This window comes from Lampris incognitus, chromosome 11, assembly GCF_029633865.1.
Source record: "Lampris incognitus isolate fLamInc1 chromosome 11, fLamInc1.hap2, whole genome shotgun sequence".
NCBI lineage: Eukaryota > Metazoa > Chordata > Actinopteri > Lampriformes > Lampridae > Lampris > Lampris incognitus.
Window position 1 is genome coordinate 19,390,755 of NC_079221.1, and position 22,430 is coordinate 19,413,184.

The following is a 22,430-nucleotide window of genomic DNA, read 5'->3' on the forward strand; positions in this document are numbered from 1 at the left end:
TACCAATCACACTATCAAAATGTGGCCTTCAGAGTGCTCATCCTGCTCAGGGTGTTTGATTCATGAATGCTCGAACTGCTTCCTCACACAAAACCACTGTACCAGTACCATGAAACACGAAATAGGACTTTTCATGTGGAAGACAAGCATTTACTTTGCTTTCACCACTGCTTAGCTCCTGGAGTTTTAGTGCACCATATTATTGTTAAATTTAATTTTACTTTCACGACAAAAAGCCAAACAGTTAAAGCTATCTATAGATTTGATAGTCATCTTTCCTCTTTACCTCACTTTTCCTCTAGTGACCAGCCTTTAGCCGAGAGCAGCGTTAGCACTCCGTCCCAACCCACTACTGATTCCGGCTTCCGCTCTCAGCCATCGGAGAGTGCCTATCCCACCCCCACCCCTTCCTACCAAGCAAACAGCACCCCCACCCCCTCCTACTTGGACTCCAGCTCTACAGCATCCTCCTACCTTGGCACCACCAACCCTACTGTCTCCTACCTTGGCACCACCAACCCTGCTGTCTCCTATCTTGGCCCCAGCAGCCTAGGAAGCTACATGGCTTCAGACCCCAGCCCACCCTCGCCAGAACCTCCCCAGACCATGCTGGGTTACGGAGGTCCACACACGTTGCATCGGACAACTGTCCTCAACTCCGCTCACAGCCCCGTCCTTCAGCAACGTTCGAGCGCTGGTCAGGGCAGCCCCATCATGGGTCGGCAAACATCACCAGCTAATGGTTTGGAGGTGGGAATCCCGGGTCTCAGTGGCAGTCCCATCCTTGGCTGTCGTCCATCTCAAGGAGCCCAGAACAGTCCATCTCTGAGCAGACAAACCTCTCTAGGACAGGGATCTCAGCGGAGCCCTGTCCTCAGCAGAGAGGCGTCCCTGGGCCAGCCTCTGCAGGGCAGCCCTGTGCTCAGCCATCAGCCGTCCATGACCCACCAGGGCAGTCCGGTTTTAGCCCGCCACCCGTCAGCATCACAGGTGTTCCAGAGGAGTCCCAGTTTGGATCGGCACCCTATGCACAGTGGTTACACCACCCCAGACGAGAGGCACGGGAATCTTTCACGGCAGAGCAGCTCCTCAGGCTACCAAGGACCCCCCACTCCCTCTTTCCCAGTGTCCCCTGCAGGCTTCCTGGACAGTGGTTTGATGACTATTGGCGCAGCATTCCGGCAGGGTAGCCCAGGCCCTGGCTCCCAGCCCCAGCTTCCCGAAAAGAGGCGCATGTCGAGTGGCGAGAGGCCAAATGGGGCTCTGTCTTATGGGACGCTAAATGGAAAGATGTCGTCCCCAGTGTCAAGCGGAGGCAGCACACCCAGCTATTTCCACACACTCCCTGACTTCTCCAAGTTCAATATGCCAGGTAAGAAGATACGACGGGACTTACTTATTAAGTAGGAACCATATGTGTAATTCCCAAGACTGAGAGAGACATTTTAAAGCATTTGAAATATTAATTAAAAATAAATACAGAATACCAACAATTAAACTGAGATTAGCTGAAATAAGTGTAAATACAATGCTCAATGTACATATGTACCATGGGCAAGATCACGAAGTCAGCATTTGTTTTACTTAATTGTGCGGAGGTAAAGATACACTAGCCTGACCTTTTTCTTCCACATTTATTGGAAGGGCTCTATGTTTGTCCGTGTTCCTCTTTCCTTTTTGAGCTGCCTGTTCCAGATGCTTGGCGGGTGAGATAGTGGGGGCATGACTTGGCTTTTAGCACAGTGTGCTGGCAACCATCTCACCATCCGTGGTGTGCCTTTAGAGTTCATTTGAACACAACAACCGCTAATATGCTAGTTATTCCCAGGTCTCAGTTGGTTACAAAGGGTGATCGGGCTTTTGCTGTTCGAGCCCCCACACTATGGACCTCTCTTCCTGCTGAGCCAAGACAAACTAAGTCTCGAGCTTCTTTTAAATCTCGTCTCAAAACTTTTCTTTTTATGAAAGCTTTTACAAATGTTTGATATTTGTTTTATTTTTATTGTTTTTGTTTTTACTCTTATTTGATCTTACTCTTATTCTTGCCTTGTCTGGTTTTATCTGGGTTTTTTGTTTTTTTTTTGTGAGGCACTTTGTAACATTGTTTTAGAAAAGTGCTATATAAATAAAATTAGGGGGCGGTACAGTGGCGCAGTGGTTAGCACTGTCGCCTCACAGCAAGAAGGTCCTAGGTTCAAACCCCGGGGTTGTCCAACCTTGGGGGGGGGGGGGTCCTCCCAGGTTCCTTCTGTGTGGACTTTGCATGTTCTCCCCGTGTCTGCGTGGGATTTTCTCTCCGGGTGCTCCGGTTTCCCCCACCATCAGAAAGACATGCATGTTAGGGTTAATACTCCTGTCTGTGCCCCTGACCGAGGCAACAGAAAGATGAACTGGATTTGGTCCCCGGGCGCTGCACGGCGGCGGCTGCCCACTGCTCCTAGCGACACAGCTTGGATGGGTTAAATGCAGAGGAAGAATTTCCCCACGGGGATCAATAAAGTAATAAAATAAAAATAAATAAATAAAAATAAATAAAAGTATTATTATTATTATTATTATGTCACCAGGACCACACAGTCAGCTGGGAACAAGCCGACAACTTCTTGTTCAGGACGGTTTTACCCTGGTCAGGGCATTCTGTGTTTTTGCCTGTTACCAGACTTTGTCAGTGTCCCTAGGCACTATTTTCAGACTGTGTGTGATCAATTTATGCTGGTCATGGTCAGATCTGAATCAAATCATTTTGAAGGGACATTGATATAGTATGTTTATATTCAAGACTGATATGCCATTGTGCAACCAAAACCAAAATTTAGTTCACGTTAAGGGAAAAAAAGATCCAAAATAACTGTAACACTCAAAAAAAAGGCCTTTTACCCTGAAACAATCAATAAAGAGTTTTAAAAAAAGTTTTTTTTCCTGTCAGCTTCAAAATACACAACTAGCACACTTTTGCCCATTTACCGTGATTTCATCAGTCTACTAGTCTACCTCAGTCAGTGGGGCAGTACATTGAAGTGCACCCTGTACTCATCAGTCGAAAAAGGGTATATCAGAGCTTCCAGATATAGTATTTGTATGTATGGTTGTGTTCTGTATTTATGTCACTCTAACTGATCTCTAGTATCATGCCTGTCACATTCAGCCCACATTTAAACCTGTGCAGCCATCGCTCACAGCATAAACCAGCTGTAGAGACTGAGCAGGGTGTTTCTCTGATGCTGACATTTTTTACTTCCCTCTTCAAGATGGAAGTCCAGAGACCAGACTGAATGTCAAGTTTGTCCAAGACACGTCCAAGTTCTGGTACAAGCCAGACATCTCCCGGGAGCAAGGTGAGAAGAGACGGTGCACATCTCAGTGGGCCAAAACTATTTTCTTTAATTACCCTCAACAATCTTGTACACACTTTTATTGCCATATGATAAACCACACTCGTGTCAGATGGAGCATGGAGATATTTTGCATTATTAGCTTTATACTACTTATATGCCAGCTAGGTAGTAGTGGTCATAAAGGACAATCAAATGTGTTCTTCACCTTTTAGACAATTAGAATAAAGCATCTTAGAGACAAGTCATCATGTTATGGCAGAATTTCGCTGATGTGAGAGAGAAGGTAATATAAGTTTGAGTTAGATATTATCTTTGACGTTTAGCCCTCAAGTCTTGCTGGGGAAGTCTCGGGCGCATAGCATTCTTAGACCTTGACCTTTCTGCTGAGTTTGTCACGGTGAAAATTGGATGTAATGTAACATGCACAAGGCTAGGGATCCCCCGATGTCAGCACTTGTACACACAAGCCCATATGCAATGGGGCACATGAAACACTCGTGCACATACACACATATGTAAATAGCCATGCTTGCATATGTGCATATTGTTCTCTCTACTCATGCATTTGAATGTGAGGTCAGAAGTCGTTTGCCCTCCCATCTGGTTTTGCTCATGGTCCGGATTGGATTAGTTCATCCTAAACACAAGCACATGCTCAACTGCAATGACATCACACACACACCAGCAGTTTTTACATAGCACCATGCACTTTTAGAGGGAAAGCCAGGAAAGCCACACCATATGTAGAGAGTTAAGAAACATCGGAATTTTCTGTTCGTCTCATTCATCTTCTGTCCTTTAACGGTCACATGTGGAAAGGCTGAGACATTGAATTGACTGCTAGTAATAGATCCAAAACTTTTTTTTTTTTAAAAACAATGGGGTGGCTGCATTACATTTATGCTAAAAGTGTGTAATGTATTGAAAATATTACATGACAACCTTAATCAGTCAGAGCCCTTAAATAGTTTTTGGGCCTTCTTCCAGCAGGTACCAACATACCAAGGGCCTAACTATGTTCGAACAAATGTGGTTCCCAGGATAAGTTACCTGTAAAGCAATTAGGTCAGGGCTCCATATTAAATAAGTTTAATACCTCCAACTGTGGCAGCACGGTGGCGCAGGGATTAGTGCGGCTACCTCACAGCAAGGAGGTCCTGGGTTCGAGCCCTGGGGTAGTCCAACCTTGGGGGTCATCCCGGGTCACCCTCTGTGTGGAGTTTGCATGTTCTCCCTGTGTCTGCGTGGGTTACCTTCCACAGTCCAGAGACATGTAGGTCAGGTGAATCAGCCATACTAAATTGTTCCTAGGTGTGAATGTGTGTGTGTGTGTGTGTGTGTGTGTGTGTGTGTGTGTGTGTGTGTGTGTGTGTGTGTGTGTGTGTGTGTGTGTGTGTGTGTGTGTGTGTGTGTGTGTGTGTGTGTGTGTGTTTGCTTGCCCTGTGATGGCCTGGCGGCCTGTCCAGGGTGTCTCCCTGCCTGCCCTCTTAATCACTGCTGGGATAGGCTGCAGCAACCCCGCGACCCTGAGAGCAGAGTAAGTAGTTTGGATAATGGATGGATGGATCCCCAACTGTATGAAAACATAACCTTTCCATGCCCCCCCCCACCCCATCCCCCAAAAAATAATATGAGATGACTTGTTCTAAACTAACAGCACATCTAAACTGTGTTTGCAGCTATCAGCCTGCTGAAAGAGAGAGAGCCTGGGGCCTTCGTAATTCGGGACAGTCACTCCTTCAGAGGGGCCTACGGCTTGGCCATGAAAGTTGCCTCTCCACCACCATCAGTGCAGCAGACCAAAAAAGGTAGGTCATGAAATATTCAAGGCAGTTATTCTTTATTTTAGGTGGCTGTAGTTTCTACTGTGTGTTCATGTAAGCCCAATGCATTATAAGTTTATGTCTTAAAACAAATAAAAAACGAAAATATTTTATGTCACATATTTTTACAATACACTGCTTAATTATACATATAAACTGACACGGGGACATTTGTCCCTGCAGTCTTCTATGTACTATGGGTGTTGCACCTTCACCCCTTACTTTTGCTTGCTTGTGATGTGGATGAAGCACGCTTGATCAGAGTGTAAAATGGCCTACCAACACGGGGATCGGTGGTTCGAATCCCTGTGTTACCTCCGGCTTGGTCGGGCGTCCCTACAGACACAACTGGCCGTGGGTATGTGTCCTGGTTGCTGCACATTGGGTCGGGGCGCCTGTTCGGGGGGGGGGGGGGATAGCGTGATCCTCCCACGTGCTATGTCCCCTGGCAAAACTCCTCACTGTCAGATGAAAAGAAGCGGCTGGCGACTCCACATGCATTGGAGGAGGCATGTGGTAGTCTGCAGCCCTCCCCGGATCGGCAGAGGTGGGTGGAGCAGCAACCGGGATGGCTTGGAAGAGTAGGTTAGTTGGCCAGATACAATTGGGGAGGAAAAATAAAAGGGGGGGGTGTAAAACGAATGCTTAAAATTTAAATGGTATTGAAATATGAATATGACCTTAAATGACCGCTTTGCTCTTTGATCCATTTGGCTATCAGTATTCTGACCTAATGCCATATGCTAACAGAGATAACCATTTTGGGCTTGTGTTTGACAGATTAAGTTCATAACATCTTATCTTTCTAACTGTTGGCTTCCAAACTTCATGGGAATCCAGTCAGAGATTAGTAATTTATTCTTGGATCATAGAATTGAAGCCCATCTTTGCCCTCATTTTCATGCCAGGTAGGATGGAAACAAACAGTTGCCAACTGCGTCTAACGCCAAACCTATGAGGTGATGTCTGCATGGTAATCACCCCGGTACTGTCTAAACTCACTTGTTTACGTGTTTCTCTGTCTCTCCTTTCTTCTCTCTCTCTCTCTCTCTCTCTCTCTCTCTCTCTCTCTCTCTCTCTCTCTCTCTCTCTCTCTCTCTCTCTCTGGTGTTTGTATGGTTTGCTAGCTGGTGACATCAACAATGAGCTGGTGAGACATTTCCTTATTGAGAGCAGTCCAAAAGGAGTGAAGCTGAAGGGATGTCCCAACGAGCCTTACTTTGGTTAGTAATATCTCGCTTTCAGCCTTTCCCCATGTCTGCAAGATCATGTGCTACATCAACACACACGCACACACACACAAATATACACACATTTATATATAGAGAGGGCGAGATCCATTGGAGGTAAACACAGACATAAACCATCATTTCTAATCTGGAACACTGTTCATTTCTGTCTGCCTGTCTGCCTGTCTATCAAAGACGGTTTCTTTTCCAAGCTCTGAAAAGACTAATCCCACTGTAATTACAGCATTTGTTAAAGTCATCTAACATATGCTCCCTCAGCTAATTTTACCATGGGGCTCCATAGCGTGCATCTGAGCCCCTGAATGTTCAAGGTTCTGTTTATTTGTCTCTATGTATGCATGCGTGTGTGTGTGTGTGTGTGTGTGTGTGTGTGTGTGTTTTTTCTTCCTTTCACCCTCTTATTCCTCCATTGTCTTTGGTCTGTCAGTCAGTCTAGCTGAGATAGTCATCTATGATTCATCGTTGTTTATCCTCTTCCACCTTCCCCTTTCATATCTCCTCTCCACCGGGGCAGTTATGGGTGTACTCCATCCTTAGAAAAAGTAACAGTATGTAACAATTAACAACACATCGTAGCCACATTAGAATCCTTCTCCCACAGTGAAAAACAGGGATTGGCTCTGTTTTTCCCCCTATTAGCAGTCGTTCCCGCGTCCTAAGACGTGACAATTTCACACAGTCAAGATGAGTCAAGTGCAGCAGGAGAACGATAGGTCTTTTGGCAGGAAGAGAACCAGATGGACCAATGTGTAAGACATTTTGTTACCAATTACGCTTTAAACACAGGGCAATGAACAGGATGCTAAAGTGGTAATAAGCTTTTAATAGCGCTGTGCAAGCCTAAATTTAGGCTGAAGTGTTTACATTCAGAATCACTTAATTGTGAAGCACAACGAATGTGCAGGATGTGTCCTGGTGACAGTCACACAAGTACGCACAGTACTAACAGCTAAAACACAGGTGACAACACAGCATGCATTCAGTGTAAGGGAACGGGGGCGGGGGTGTCTGGGTAGCATAGCTGTCTATTCCGTTGCCTACCAACATGGGATTGCCAGTTCAAATCCCCGGGTTGGCTTGGTTGGGCGTCCCTACAGACACAATTAGCCGTGTCTGCAGGTGAGAAGTCGGATGTGGGTATGTGTCCTGGTCGCTGTACTAGCACCTCCTCTGGTTGGTCAGGGCGCCTGTTTGGGGGGGAGGGGGAACTGGGGGGAATAGCGTGATCCTCCCACGCGCTACATCTCCCTGGCGAAACTCCTCACTGTCAGGTGAAAAGAAGCGGCTGGCGACTCCACATGTTTCGGAGGAGGCATGTGGTAGTCTGCAGCCCTCTCCGGATCGGCAGAGGGGGTGGAGCAGAGACCGGGACGGCTCGGAAGAGTGGGGTAATTGGCCGGATACAATTGGGGAGGAAAAGGGGAAAAAATCCCCCCCCCCCCAAAAAAAGTGTAAGGGTACAGGGCAGATATTCAATACACAACATGCAGATACACAGGATGAGATGTAACAACCCCTGTGCCATAATCAAGAACAAGCGATACAGAGACCCACTTTAGACTGTAAGCCAGTGTACTAAGCTATCAGTTCATGGAGGACGTCAAGCTCTACTGTAACAAATACTGGTACATTTCATACTGGAGACAGCAACATTCACTTAATACTGTGCATGATCTAAACTAACTGGATTGAGAGTGACTTCTATTTGTCATACAGATTAACGAAGTGATTTATACTGGATGAGATAACTATTTGAGACGAATGTGGGCTTGTTTTTGACTGTGTGTTCTGTTTTCTGGAAGGCTGTCTGTCTGCTTTGGTTTACCAACATGCCATCACACCACTGGCCCTGCCCTGCAAATTGCTCATCCCTACTACAGGTCTGTACTTTTAAATTAGAACAGATGGAAATACAGTATTTGCAGCTCAAACCCTTTCACCATTTAGATATGTTTTTAAATATGTTTTTCATTTCATATTATCATGTCAGTAACAATAGTAAAATTCTGTATAGCGGTTGTTGGCCAATGTTAAAAGCCTTGCGATAGACTGGCTGTGTTAATGTCGCTTCCATACTGTGTGGTAATATGAATGAATGCCAAAACAATGTGTGTACATTTATTATATAACGGAGTAAAGGAACTCCTAAGGGTCCCCAGACTCGATTTTTAGTACCAATGCCACAACAAAAGGGATGACTTCTCCTGTCTCTATATTAATATAGATCTGAATGAGGAAGCTCCAGAGGTTTCCACCACAGCAAATCCACTGGCTGAGAGACTAAAACAAGGAGCAGGTACAAAACATTTACGTGTTCTCACTTTAACACCATGTTATAAAAAAAAAAAAAGCAACAAAAAATACAGGTGTCCTTTTACTGGAGCCTTTGCTAGTTATTTTACTTTTCAGAAACATCGGATTACATTTTATATAATAGAAAAGTAGCACTAAATTCCTAAAGCGAAATAAGTCACTTATATTTATTTATGTACTGTCAACGGTCAAGTTAAGTAAAACCCAGTAGGGCTTCTCATAGGCTGTTAATGTGAAGAGACAGACAGCATACAACATAAATGTCAAAATTACTGTGGTAATGACTGATCCATACTGTTCACCCCTCCCAAAAAACCACACGCCCTTGTTACTCCAGTGCAGAACACCCCTGCTGATTCCCATGGTAAACCCCGTGCATTTGCATTTGAAATCTTGCTTCTAGAACACTCTCCAAGCATCCTTAGGCCTGTTTTCTGCTTTAGATATAAAAAAGTGTGTGTGTGTACCTGTATGTATGCATGTGTGTGTAGGTGTACGTGTGTATAACAATTACTGTGGATTTGCCTAGATTGAATTGTCTTTTAACATTACAGCCAAGCTTTTTGTTTGAATCTCTGGAGTGGTTTGATTGTGGATGATGAAACTGTTCCAGGAACTGTAACGACTGACAAGCCTTGTGACACAACGCATGTTTTCTAATGCCATAACTCTCTTTGCATGAACAGGTTGTTTACAGACTCGATACGTTGCTCTGTGGATGACTTTACTATTAATGGCAATAACACTTTGAATGACTGCAAATGTTTGCAGACTGTTACAGACAGACCCGTCAATATCGTCAAAGAAACCCCGTCTTCCTTGTACATTTCTGCAATGTCCAGCATATGATGTCTTTGTTGTAAGCTGACTGAGCCCGTGTCTTCTTCTCTCAGCCTGCAACGTGCTCTACATTAACTCAGTAGAGATGGAGTCTCTGACGGGCCCTCAAGCAGTTGCCAAAGCGATATCCGAGACACTGGCTGCCGCCTCTCTGCCAACTGCCACAATAGTGCACTTCAAGGTGTCTGCACAAGGCATCACACTGACTGACAACCAGAGGAAGTAAGTTTGGACACCACATATCTGGCATCAACCCTCTCCAGAGATTTTTTTTTATATATACACTACCGTTCAAAAGTTTGGGATCACCCAAACAATTTTGTGTTTTCCATGAAAAGTCACACTTATTCACCACCATATGTTGTGAAATGAATAGAAAATAGAGTCAAGACATTGACAAGGTTAGAAATAATGATTTGTATTTGAAATAAGATTTTTTTTACATCAAACTTTGCTTTCGTCAAAGAATCCTCCATTTGCAGCAATTACAGCATTGCAGACCTTTGGCATTCTAGCTATTAATTTGTTGAGGTAATCTGGAGAAATTGCACCCCAAGCTTCCAGAAGCAGCTCCCACAAGTTGGATTGGTTGGATGGGCACTTCTTTGAGCAGATTGAGTTTCTGGAGCATCACATTTGTGGGGTCAATTAAACGCTCAAAATGGCCAGAAAAAGAGAACTTTCATCTGAAACTCGACAGTCTATTCTTGTTCTTAGAAATGAAGGCTATTCCATGCGAGAAATTGCTAAGAAATTGAAGATTTCCTACACCGGTGTGTACTACTCCCTTCAGAGGACAGCACAAACAGGCTCTAACAGGTACTATTTAATGAAGATGCCAGTTGGGGACCTGTGAGGCATCTGTTTCTCAAACTAGAGACTCTAATGTACTTATCTTCTTGCTCAGTTGTGCAACGCGGCCTCCCACTTCTTTTTCTACTCTGGTTAGAGCCTGTTTGTGCTGTCCTCTGAAGGGAGTAGTACACACCGGTGTAGGAAATCTTCAATTTCTTAGCAATTTCTCGCATGGAATAGCCTTCATTTCTAAGAACAAGAATAGACTGTCGAGTTTCAGATGAAAGTTCTCTTTTTCTGGCCATTTTGAGCGTTTAATTGACCCCACAAATGTGATGCTCCAGAAACTCAATCTGCTCAAAGAAGTGCCCATCCAACCAATCCAACTTGTGGGAGCTGCTTCTGGAAGCGCGGGGTGCAATTTCTCCAGATTACCTCAACAAATTAACAGCTAGAATGCCAAAGGTCTGCAATGCTGTAATTGCTGCAAATGGAGGATTCTTTGACGAAAGCAAAGTTTGATGTAAAAAAAATCTTATTTCAAATACAAATCATTATTTCTAACCTTGTCAATGTCTTGACTCTATTTTCTATTCATTTCACAACATATGGTGGTGAATAAGTGTGACTTTTCATGGAAAACACAAAATTGTTTGGGTGATCCCAAACTTTTGAACGGTAGTGTATATATATACACTCACCGGCCACTTTATTAGGCACACCTGTCCAACTGCTCGTTAACGCAAATTTCTAATCAGCCAATCACATGGCAGCAACTCAATGCATTTAGGCATGTAGACATGGTCAAGACGATCTGCTGCAGTTCAAACCGAGCATCAGAATGGGGAAGAAAGGTGATTTAAGTGACTTTGAACGTGGCATGGTTGTTGGTGCCAGACGGGCTGGTCTGAGTATTTCAGAAACTGCTGATCTACTGGGATTTTCACGCACAACCATCTCTAGGGTTTACAGAGAATGGTCCGAAAAAGAGAAAATATCCAGTGAGCGGCAGTTCTGTGGGCGAAAATGCCTTGTTGATGCCAGAGGTCAGAGCAGAATGGCCAGACTGGTCCGAGCTGACAGAAAGGCAACAGTAACTCAAATAACCACTCATTACAACCGAGGTATGCAGAAGAGCATCTCTGAACGCACAACACGTCGAACCTTGAGGCAGATGGGCTACAGCAGCAGAAGACCACACCGGGTGCCACTCCTGTCAGCTAAGAACAGGAAACTGAGGCTACAATTTGCACAGGCTCACCAAAATTGGACAATAGAAGATTGGAAAAACGTTGCCTGGTCTGATGAGTCTCGATTTCTGCTGCGACATCCGGATGGTAGGGTCAGAATTTGGCGTCAGCAACATGAAGGCATGGATCCATCCTGCCTTGTATCAACGGTTCAGGCTGCTGGTGGTGGTGTAATGGTGAGGGGGATATTTTCTTGGCACACTTTGGGCCCCTTAGTACCAATTGAGCATCGTGTCAACGCCACAACCTACCTGAGTATTGTTGCTGACCATGTCCATCCCTTTATGACCACAGTGTTCCCATCTTCTGGTGGCTACTTCCCGCAGGATAACGCGCCATGTCATAAAGCTCGAATCATCTCAGACTGGTTTCTTGAACATGACAATGAGTTCACTGTACTCAAATGGCCTCCACAGTCACCAGATCTCAATCCAATACAGCACCTTTGGGATGTGGTGGACCGGGAGATTCGCATCATGGATGTGCAGCCGACAAATCTGCGGCAACTGCGTGATGCTATCATGTCAATATGGACCAAACACTCTGAGGAATGTTTCCAGTACCTTGTTGAATCTATGCCACGAAGGATTAAGGCAGTTCTGAAGGCAAAAGGGGGTCCAACCCGGTACTAGCAAGGTGTACCTAATAAAGTGGCCAGTGAGTGTATATATATATAGACATCTTAAAACACGGCACGGTGGCGCAGTGGTTAGCGTGGTCGCCTCACAGCAAGAAGGTCCTGAGTTCGAATCCCGGAGTTGTCCAACCTTTGGGATCATCCCAGGTCATCCTCTGTGTGGAGTTTGCATATTCTCCCCCTGTCTGTGTGGGTTTCCTCCAGGTGCCCCAGTTTCCTCCCACAGTCCAAAGACATGTAGGTCAGGTGAATCGGCCATACTAAATTCTCCCTAGGTGTGAATGTGTGTGTGTGATGGCCTGGTGGCCTGTCCAGGGTATCTCCCTGCCTGCCGCCCAATGACTACTGGGAAAGGCTGCAGCTTCCCGCGACCCCAATTGGGATAAGCGGCTTGGATAATGGATGGATGGATCTTAAAACACCAAATTTGCCTGTCTTCAGATAATTTCTTATTCCAGTATGTCAAAATATCTTGAGACATGTTTGGAGGGAGTTTTACAGGTCTGGAAACACCTTGACATAAACATAGTTTGTTTAACGGTAGATCTCCACAAGTCATATCACAAGGTGTCAGTGTTAATTACTGCTTTCCCAGCAGTGGTAGCCCACCATGGGATCCAATCAAGGGGTCAGAATTTGTTCATCTTATGTCAATAGTTGAAGTTTTTAACTTTTTCCCCTTCTGAACCCACATTTAGTAAATCTAACTTTGTTTTAGCTGCCTCAGGCTTCTGAAACAATACTAGTGTTATTTTCATGTAGCGACTCACCAGACATGTTGCAGCCTTCATATCTGAGTCCTGAATGAATAGGCATCATCAGATCACAGATCATATGTTACCTCCTGGCTGAATTCATTTTGACCTTCCAGGAGCCACATGATGTGCCACACCACACAATGGTACAAAATAAACAATTTTGTTTCAATTTTTGTTTCCTATGCAGGCTTTTCTTCAGACGTCACTACCCAAGCAACACTGTCACATTCTGTGACATTGATCCTCAGGACAGAAAGTGAGTGTGTCCTGAGTTTGTTTGTTTGTTTTGTTTTGCCTGAAACTATCAAACTTGTCTTGATGCAGCCAACCCCACTGCTCTGGGCCTCTATTCAGGCTTAAACAATTACTAAGACGGGGCGTTCATGTGGCATAGCCATCTATTCCGTTGTCTACCAACACAGGGATCGCCGGTTCAAATCCCGGTGTTACCTGTGGTTTGGTCGGGCGTACCTACAGACACAATTGGCCGTGTCTGCAGGTGGGAAGTCGGATGTGGGTATGTGTCCTGGTCACTGCACTAGTGCTTCCTCTGGTCGGTCAGGGCACCTGTTCAGGGGGGAGGGGGGGAAAGCGTGATCCTCCCACATGCCACGCCCCCCCCCCCCCCAGTGAAACTCCTCACTGTCACGTGAAAAGACGTGGCTGGCGACTCCACATGAATCGGAGGAGGCATGTGGTAGTCCGCAGCCCTCCCCGAACCGGTAGAGGGGGTAGAGCAACGACCGGGATGGCTCGGAGAGTAGGGTAATTGGCCAAGTACAATTGGGGAGAAAAAGAGAGATTTTTTTTTAAATTACTAAGATTTAATTATAATAGTTTCTTGACCTGAGTGTGTAATGAAAGGGGGACATTGCAGTAATTCACAGAGTAAAAAAAAAAACTAAAAGTTCAGTAATTTGAAACCACTTTTATACGACTATGTCTAAGTCATAGTAATCCAGTAACTATAAAAGTATTTTTAAAATGAATTAACAACTCGGGTGGCACAATGGTTAACACTGTCACCTCACAGCAAGAAGGTCCTGGGTCCAAACCCCGGGGTTGTCCAGTCTTGGGGGTCATCCCGGGTTGTCCTCTGTGTGGAGTTTGCGTGTTCTCCCCGTGTCTGCGTAGGTTTACTCCAAGTGCTCCGGTTTCCTCCCGCCATCAAAAAGACATGCATGTTAAGGTTAACACTCCGGTCTGTGCCCCTGACCAAGGCATGGCAAGAAGAACTGGAGTTGGTCCCCGGACGCTAAACTGCTCCTAGCTACACAGTTAGGATGAGTTAAATGCAGAGTGTAGTTTCCTCATGGGGATCAATAAAGTATCTCAGAAAAAAGAAAAAACAATCAATCAATACAACAGGCACTGATGATGAAAATGTGTATATTATGAATTTGTATAGAGCATATATTGGTGGTAAAGTGACACCTTTGGTAAAGGCGGTGTTTCAATTCAAAACTTTTGAATGAAATCTCAGCCTTACACAATGCCCCGTTTTGCAACTCAATTGCTGGGTGGACTTCAGTTTACAGCCCTTTTCTTAGTTATTTCTCCCCTTGCACCTGAAATGTGTTCACCTGAATCATGTATACCCTGGAGGAAAGCACCGACTCAGCTGTGTGTCTTGTTTTGAAATGCTTATATTAACATCAGATTTACATCTCATCTGCGCAGGTGGAGCAAACCTGAGGGAGGCACAGCCAAGTAAGTGAACCCTCCGGGGATACGTTGTTCCCATGGATGATTATTGTTCTTCTGATGACCTGTATTCTCATATTGACATTGCACTGTCTCTCGCTGAATCAGAAAATAAGAGAGGATGATGCTCCGTAGTGTAATGGCAACTGAGAATGAGCTTGTTGTTCTATAAGGTACTTCTAGGCAGATAATCTTCATTTTGGTAGAAACTGAGACATTTGGCGTAATATGCAGCAGGTCCTCCACGGAGTTTCCCCATTTGGTGCCAGTTAACTACTTTGGATCTCTATTTGTAATCCAAATGGTATAATGAGAATCTTTTTGCCTTTATTTATCAGTGGAAAGTTGACTTAGCTCTCTTTCAGCAACACACTCTGTTTCACATTCACACTGTTACTCCTGGGAGCTTCCCAGTACAACCACAAACTTTCACTGTTAGCTGCTGTGCCGCTTCATTGCTGAATTTGGATTTTGGTGCCACCTCAGTGATAGTTTTGTCGAGGGAGAGGAGAACCTTTCTATTTTATTTTCCCTGAGAACATTTGAACCAGCAACCCTCTGGCTATAGGCCCACCCCTCTTAACTTTTGGGTTATTTGAGGCTGCCGTCAGGATCTTATAAGGACTGGAGCTCAGATAGGTATGATTGAAAGGAGGCTAGATGGAGTAAAAGATGGATAGATGACTGGGCACAAGATGAGAGAGAGTCCCGGCCATAAACCCAGTTGCTGGCAGAAAAGGTGGTTGAGATTTGCAGTGATCCTAGGTCGGCATTTCTATTGTACTTACCAACGAAGATGTGGATTTACTACTTGGGCCATATTTGTTCATGTTTCCAATGTGGTATCTGCATGGAGCCGACTATTTTCTCTACCTTCATGGAAAACTTGTGAAAAGTCTTTGAAATGTTCTAAGTTTTGTGCTAATTTCTAACTACGGTTCCTCAGGTGAAATAATGATTTCTCAGTCATCTTCCAAGGAGTCCTTTATTTTACACGTACAGTTATGAAATAAGCCACAATAAACATCGAATACCCTAGACTGGCAGGAGCATTGGTTGTCAGTGCATGCTCACAGTCCAGATCTCAGATCAAACTCAGGGGTTTAAACAATTTGGACTCCACTGTAAACCAGATGCGGTGCTTTATACACAGTATCCTTTATAATCAAGTGTCCACCTCTGTCATTCAAGGTTCTTCGGGTTCGTGGCACGGAAACAAGGAAGCACAACGGATAACGTCAGCCACCTCTTCGCTGAGATGGACCCTGACCAGCCTGCTAGCGCCATCGTCAACTTTGTCTCCAAAATGATCACCACGCAGAAACGATGAGAGCTGAGCTATCAGCAAAACCCTGGCGCTTTTTTATGCCTTTGGTTGCTTCCTTTCCCTTTAACCACAGACACTTATTTTCTGTTTTTGGACAATTTTGCATTTCTTTCTTTTCTTCTTTTTTTGTGCCACCTTACTTTTTCAGATCTTTGCCTTTTTGTGTGATAAGTGTGTTTGTAAGTTTGTTTGCATATGCACGTATGCTATGTGAGCAAACGAGAGAACAAAACAGGAGGGAATAAAGGAAAACTAGTGTGTGTTTGTGTGTGTGCGTGTGTGTGTGTATGTGCGCGCGTGTGTGTCTGATTCAGTCTATTTCTTTGTGTGCAGCAAGCATGCACGTGCTTATATCTTGGACGGACTCGAGAATGGACAAGAGGAAGTGCAGAATGGGGCGTGTCTGTGTGTGAGATGATGGGATGGGAGGCTATTTTGTTCTCCGTGGCAGGGTAACACATGAACAGGAAGAGGAAATGATGTTGTATGAGCATTTTTTTACCTTTTTTGTGATTTTTTTTTTTTTTAAAGAAGAAGTCAAGTTGTGCGATTTAAAGGCGGATTGTAAATCTATCTGGCTTTTGACTGGTCAACCAAAGATTTTAAAAAAGTTGTCAGGGCATATAGTTTGCCACTGTCAGAGGGTCAGAAATATACTTTTGTAAAACAAATATGGCTGCTTAATCAAAATTACTGAACTATTTCTTTCCCTGTGTGTTGATATTGTAAGTCAAGTTCATTCTTAAAAAAATGTGTACTTTGACTTCTTGCAAACAATGGTTGAGGACATTGTTGTAAATGGCAAGGTCAGTGTAAATACTCTAGGTTGCTTTCTGAGTAGGCCTGTGCTAGATGACTTTTGGTGCCTGACTTTTTTTTTCTAATGAAGAGCTTTCTAAACAAAAGAGGAAAAGGAAAAAAAATACAAAACATATCCTAGCTCTCATATATATGCAATTATCAAAATCTAGGATGAATACTATCCCCCTCCCCTCAGTACAGTAGAGTCGCTACAGATGCAATAGTTGTTCTGCCCATCAAGGCAAATTGCCATCAGAAGTGTGCCTGGGGATAATCAGGTAACCAGACTTTGTGTGCATGTCCTAATCAGTGTTGTAACCACGTCAAAAGAGAAGACACCAGCTTGGTGGTAGCAGTGAGTCCAAACCGCCCTCTTTCTGATTGTTCCGGTCAGCTCAGCAAAGACATCCGAGGGGATTAGCCTCCCATCTCCCACTCCTCACCGTATCCACAGTAACCGCCGCACTGCATGGCCACACCATTTCCCCATCATCATCATCAAAGGGCTACAGTGTTTTATGATAATCTTTACAGCCAAGGGTTGCACTACTACATGCTTTCCATTTCTGCATGTTAAAACTTCTGCAAATAGAAAAAAAAAAGTTACCATCCCTATGCATCAGCCGGCCAAAACACTCTTCTTACCCAAAAGTAAGCTATACATATAAAATATACGTATATAGATATATAGAATTTCCAAACATTGACTAAAAGTATTTATTTTTTTTGCTCTGTTGCTTTATGTTACCTTGTATACATGTATTATATAGTATACATCAAGATTACTGAAAGCAGAAAGAAAAAAAAGCTCTTTATTTTGGCTAAACTTTGAAATCACATGACTTTGAACTGCATTGAAATATATATGGTGTAAAGTGTTTGCATTTTAAGACGTTTCACTGTCGTTTTTTTTTTTTTTGGAATATGTTTTCACAGCATTGCTTCATTATGCAACTCTTGTTTTCAGCATCAGACACAAAGCTTCATGTGGGGGGCTTTCTTTGATAAGAGAGAGGCAATACTTTGTATGAAAGTTTTGTTTTGACAAAAGTCAAAATGGAGTTATCCTAAAGTGACGCCAAGGCAAATCTTAGACTAGCTTAATCCTGCTTGAAAACACATTGTCCACGTTTAGCACTTAAATGTTGTGGTTTCATGTTAATGAGTCAAACATTTCCACTTGTCCAAATGGATGACCACATGGACTTTGACAGCTTAATGTTCACAGACTGGCCTCACTGGTCTTGCATTCAATGCTTGTATGGAAGCAGTAATACTAGTGCTACCCATCACATCTCTCCTGCAACAATAAAGAGGAGGGGGGGGGGGGATCTACGAATTTATTTAGTATGTTACTGCTGCCCTCATGTGGTTTACAAATACTACTAAGCGATCCATTTTAGTCTACTGCAGTGTTTTAACTGTGATTATAGCAACTCAAATGGTAAATATTTTAGGTAATTTACTAAATATGTGGTCATTAGAAAGGTCCCATACAGTGATCAATAATGAGGACTGGCCCCCTCCTCCTCTGCCTGCTACATTAGGAGCAGTTTTAGTTCACAGCATGATAGTACCGTGGCTTATAATTAGGAGCCCACCTAAATGCATAGGGGACAAAAACAAAAACAAAAAAAAAGACAAAGAAAAAACACAAAGCACTTATGGGGCGCTCTTACAATTGACGAGAATGTTCCGTAATTTATTAGCATGTCAGGTAAAGCTCAGTTACTTTACAACGTCTTACAAAATCCAGCCTTCTCCAGGAAGACGAGATGAGCAGCTCATGCTTCTGATTTTCCCATGGAGATTGATCCTCTGTGATTACGAAGAGACTTATGGGAAGTAAGAGTCGACAGTTTTGCCTAAGAAATACCTGTTGAGGGAAAAAATGGACTTCCTCCACCACAAAATGAATGTCAGCCCAACTTTTTTTTTTTTGTGCCAAGAAGGAAACTCCAGTGGGATATAGTATCCACATTGACTGACCAGTCTGGACATAGAATGTGTGTGAATGAGCTACTCTGCCTGTATAGAGCCTTGTATGTTTTATTTTTGGTTTGCTATATTGTATGGCTTTTACTATTTCTGAAAAAAAAACCACATTAAAAAGAAATACAAATCACAAGTATGCAAGAATAATTTGAGTTTGTTCATTTTTTTTTCTTGGTACCCATATCGGATTTGCTGTTGCTGACGAAGTTCATGGTTCATTAATCGATATTCATCTGACTCGTGAAACATGCATCACATATCTAGAATTGACTTGCACGACCATCATACAATGACTACCACTGTCATAATGAATCATACGTGGACATCTATAAACATAACAGGTTATACCAATCATGCATTTCTCCCCATTTACAAAAAAAATAAGATTATTAAACTTAATGTTATGATTTGTTTTATAGTTTGTTTTCTCTCCAATTGTACCTGCCCAATTATCCCACTCTTTCGAGTTATACCATACGCTGCTCCACCCACTCTGCTGATCCGGGGAGGGGTGCAGACTACCACATACTTCCTCCGATACATGTGGAGTCACCAGCCGCTTCTTTTCACCTGACTGAGGAGTTTCACCAGAGGGACGTAGCATGTGGAAGGATCACGCAATTCCCCCAGTTCCCCCTCCCCCCTGAAGAGGCGCTAGTGCAGCGACCCGGACACATACCCACATCCGGCTCCCCTCCCGTAGACAAGACCATTGTGTCTGTAGAGAAGGCTGTAGGTAGACGACCCGGAGAGGAAAGCGCGTGTGGATTCCGATGCAGCCTCATCAACAACTTCTGTGGACTGATGTCCATTGTCTGGCCGTCTGTGGGGGTGGGGGGGTCATCCCTTCTTCTTTTTCTCTCATATCTAATACACAGAAGAGAGCAAGCAGTTAGTACAAAAGAGTTCATTTACTCAGTTGATTACAGGTTTATCACATCCTCAGTTCAAGTCGGTGGAAATCACATAGCACGCCTCAAAGGGCTTCATGAGATAATGACATAACAGAAACTATCTGCCCAAACAGATAATCCTGACAAAAATATAGCTACATTGAATTACTCACCATTTCTTCTCTGCACTTCGAGTCACGCTATGTCGAGTCATGCTGGTTGATCACAGTGAACAACAAATCACAAGGAAGTGACCATATTTACCTCTCATGTTTTGCATCGCCTTTGCTGGACTGGGTTGAGTAGTAGAAGACAGACGGGACAAAGTCAGGACTGTCAGAGTCCTCAGATGCCTCTCCTGTACAAATAAAGTGTTTTCCAGTGACTTACAGTAACGTTAACACACCAAAACAGGTCATTGGCCTACCATTACTACGTTAACAGTTACTAGCAACACAGCTTTAGCAAAATTGAACCAAGGTACGTTAGCTTTTAAGCTAGTTCAACTCAAACTTGAACATAATTACTCCGTTGCTTGCAAACATTGTTAGTTATATATGCATGGGACTCAATAATTACGTTATTTAACGTTTGTTGTTCTAAGTTAAAACGAGCGATGTAATGTTATGGCTGATTAGCCTGTTAGCGGAGGCCTAACGTTAACTTGTTATGAAGTGATCACTGCAAATGCGGGCATTTTTAATTAATTCTTCGCTACGATCGCTTCTTCTGATTGCTTGCAACCAAAGACGTCTCCGGTTAGCCTTAAAAGGGGGTGGAGTTGACGGAATTCGGTAAAACTTGGAGCGTTTTGTTTGTCAAAGCGTTTCTGTCAACCGACCTCACTTTTTTTTTCAACCAACTGCACTTGTGATGATGCCGGCCGCTTCCTCGCTGCAGCCGACATGCGCAGTAGAACCTGCGTGACGTAGACTGATAGGGGAATACCCTGACGTTATTAATAGCATTACACGATTATTATTGTTGTTATTAGTATTATACTGTAGCGAATTTGGGGGGCAGCGGCGGGAGACCGTCGCCACAGCCGGGACGCAAACCCGTGTCTCCCACTCCGCAAGCCACAACGTTAACCAGTCGACTAAGGGTCCGACCCGTTGGTCAAGAACCAACGTGTCTGTAATGATCCACTTTTCACTCTCACAGATGATAACACCGTTTCTGAATTAGCCGTGGAACTTCGGCATGTTTATTTCGCTCCATGTATAACGTGCACATAATCCGACTGACCCTCGTCTACCTTCCCGCTCCCGCTCTGTTTTCTATCCCATAATTCCCTGTGTCCTTAAAGGTGTATTCCCCTGATACTGAACATCACAGTGTCTACATATCCATGCAGGTTACACTACACCCGTCCTTTGGGAAGCACGCGCTTACAGCATATCAATTCTCTCACACCTCTGGGCGCACGCGCTTCCGATGACCACACCGTCCCGCTCCTGACACCAATGTAGCGAATACGGGGGGCAGTCCGGGAGACCGTCACCACAGCCGGGACGCGAACCCGTGTGTCCCACTCCGCAAGCGACAACGTTAACTAGTCGACTATAGGGTCCGACCCGTTGGTCAAGGACCAACGTTTCTACTTATCCATGCACGTTACACTGTGGTGATACACAATTGAGGGTAGATTCAGCAGGAGCTGCTGCTCCTTTAAGGCAGACATCCAGAGTGCTGACTGCTTGGAGTTTCCGGGGTGAGCCATGTTTGCAGCAGCCTAGCGGTTAGCTGGTTGCCACGAGAGATTGAGCTGTATCGGTGTTGTTTTGTGTGGCGAGTAAACGGGATTGACTCGACTCGATCTCTCCGTCTCCTCATTCCTGCCCTCCCACAACACTACTATTAATGTGCAGTTGGCTACTACTAATACTACACTACTACTACTTTGCCGCCAACGTGACAGTTTAAACACTGGTAACAACCGTTCAAAGTAGGCTGGAAGGACCGTTTCCCCGACTGACCAATAGAATTGCTTCGTAACAACTTCCGACTTTCGGGGTATACAGATCGTCTAGGGCAGGAGTCCCCAACCACTGGGCCACGGACCGGCACTGGGCCACGGACCGGCACCGGGGCGCAAAGCATTTGCTACCGGGCCGCAAGGAATATGATATACAATATTCAAATAAATGCTACAGGGCTTTCAATTTGAAACGGATACTTGAAGCGTGTACAATGATGTAACGTTATCGCTCATTCACGTGGCATTCGGCAGACCAATGGTAACTAACTTCATAACTCAGAGACGCGTTCGGTCAACTCGCTACCGTGAGTACCGGTAAAAAACAAACGTCGCTTGAGAGTTTCTTGGGAAGCGGTAGGGGGAGATAAAAGGTCTAATGTCGATGATAACGCAGACAGCAGAGGCCGAGACGGCCAAAGAACAACAACAACAAAAAAAGCTTCCTTCAGGAAGAAATATGACGAGTCGTAGGTACCTAAAATATGGCTTTACTGCGACCGGTGACTCGCATGCTCTGAGTGCGATGTGGAGACAAGCTGTTTAATGAGGAAATGAAGCCCTCAGAACTGCTTCGGCACTCTTGAGTCCAATCACCCTGCACTTTAAAGACAAACCCGTGGAGTTCTCCGAGCGAAAACAACGCGAGCAAGCGAGACAGAAGCAAGTGGTGAGAGCCACCACCTCTACACACGCTGCTTTTCATGCTGAGAACGTCGTACTTAGTGGCG

The 22,430-nt window shown here is 44.4% G+C and overlaps 1 protein-coding gene across 9 annotated transcripts in view; it reads left to right on the forward strand.

The window, feature by feature from the left end:
• tns1b (tensin 1b) overlaps positions 1-18,975 on the forward strand; it is a 208,828-nt gene extending 189,853 nt beyond the window's left edge. For 6 of the 9 annotated variants that reach the window (XM_056289491.1, XM_056289488.1, XM_056289487.1 and 3 more), the window contains 11 exons: positions 303-1,372; positions 3,249-3,335; positions 5,015-5,143; positions 6,286-6,381; positions 8,211-8,288; positions 8,633-8,704; positions 9,059-9,085; positions 9,615-9,783; positions 13,189-13,257; positions 14,682-14,711; positions 15,897-18,975. In XM_056289491.1, the coding sequence (XP_056145466.1) occupies positions 303-1,372; positions 3,249-3,335; positions 5,015-5,143; positions 6,286-6,381; positions 8,211-8,288; positions 8,633-8,704; positions 9,059-9,085; positions 9,615-9,783; positions 13,189-13,257; positions 14,682-14,711; positions 15,897-16,035 (1,966 nt within the window). In that variant the 3' untranslated portion in view covers positions 16,036-18,975. Of the gene's footprint in view, positions 1-302; positions 1,373-3,248; positions 3,336-5,014; positions 5,144-6,283; positions 6,383-8,210; positions 8,289-8,632; positions 8,705-9,058; positions 9,086-9,614; positions 9,784-13,188; positions 13,258-14,681; positions 14,712-15,896 lie in introns of those variants that run through there. The other 3 variants (XM_056289496.1, XM_056289489.1, XM_056289494.1) reach the window with 2 other exon arrangements.
• Positions 18,976-22,430: the final 3,455 nt, after the last annotated feature.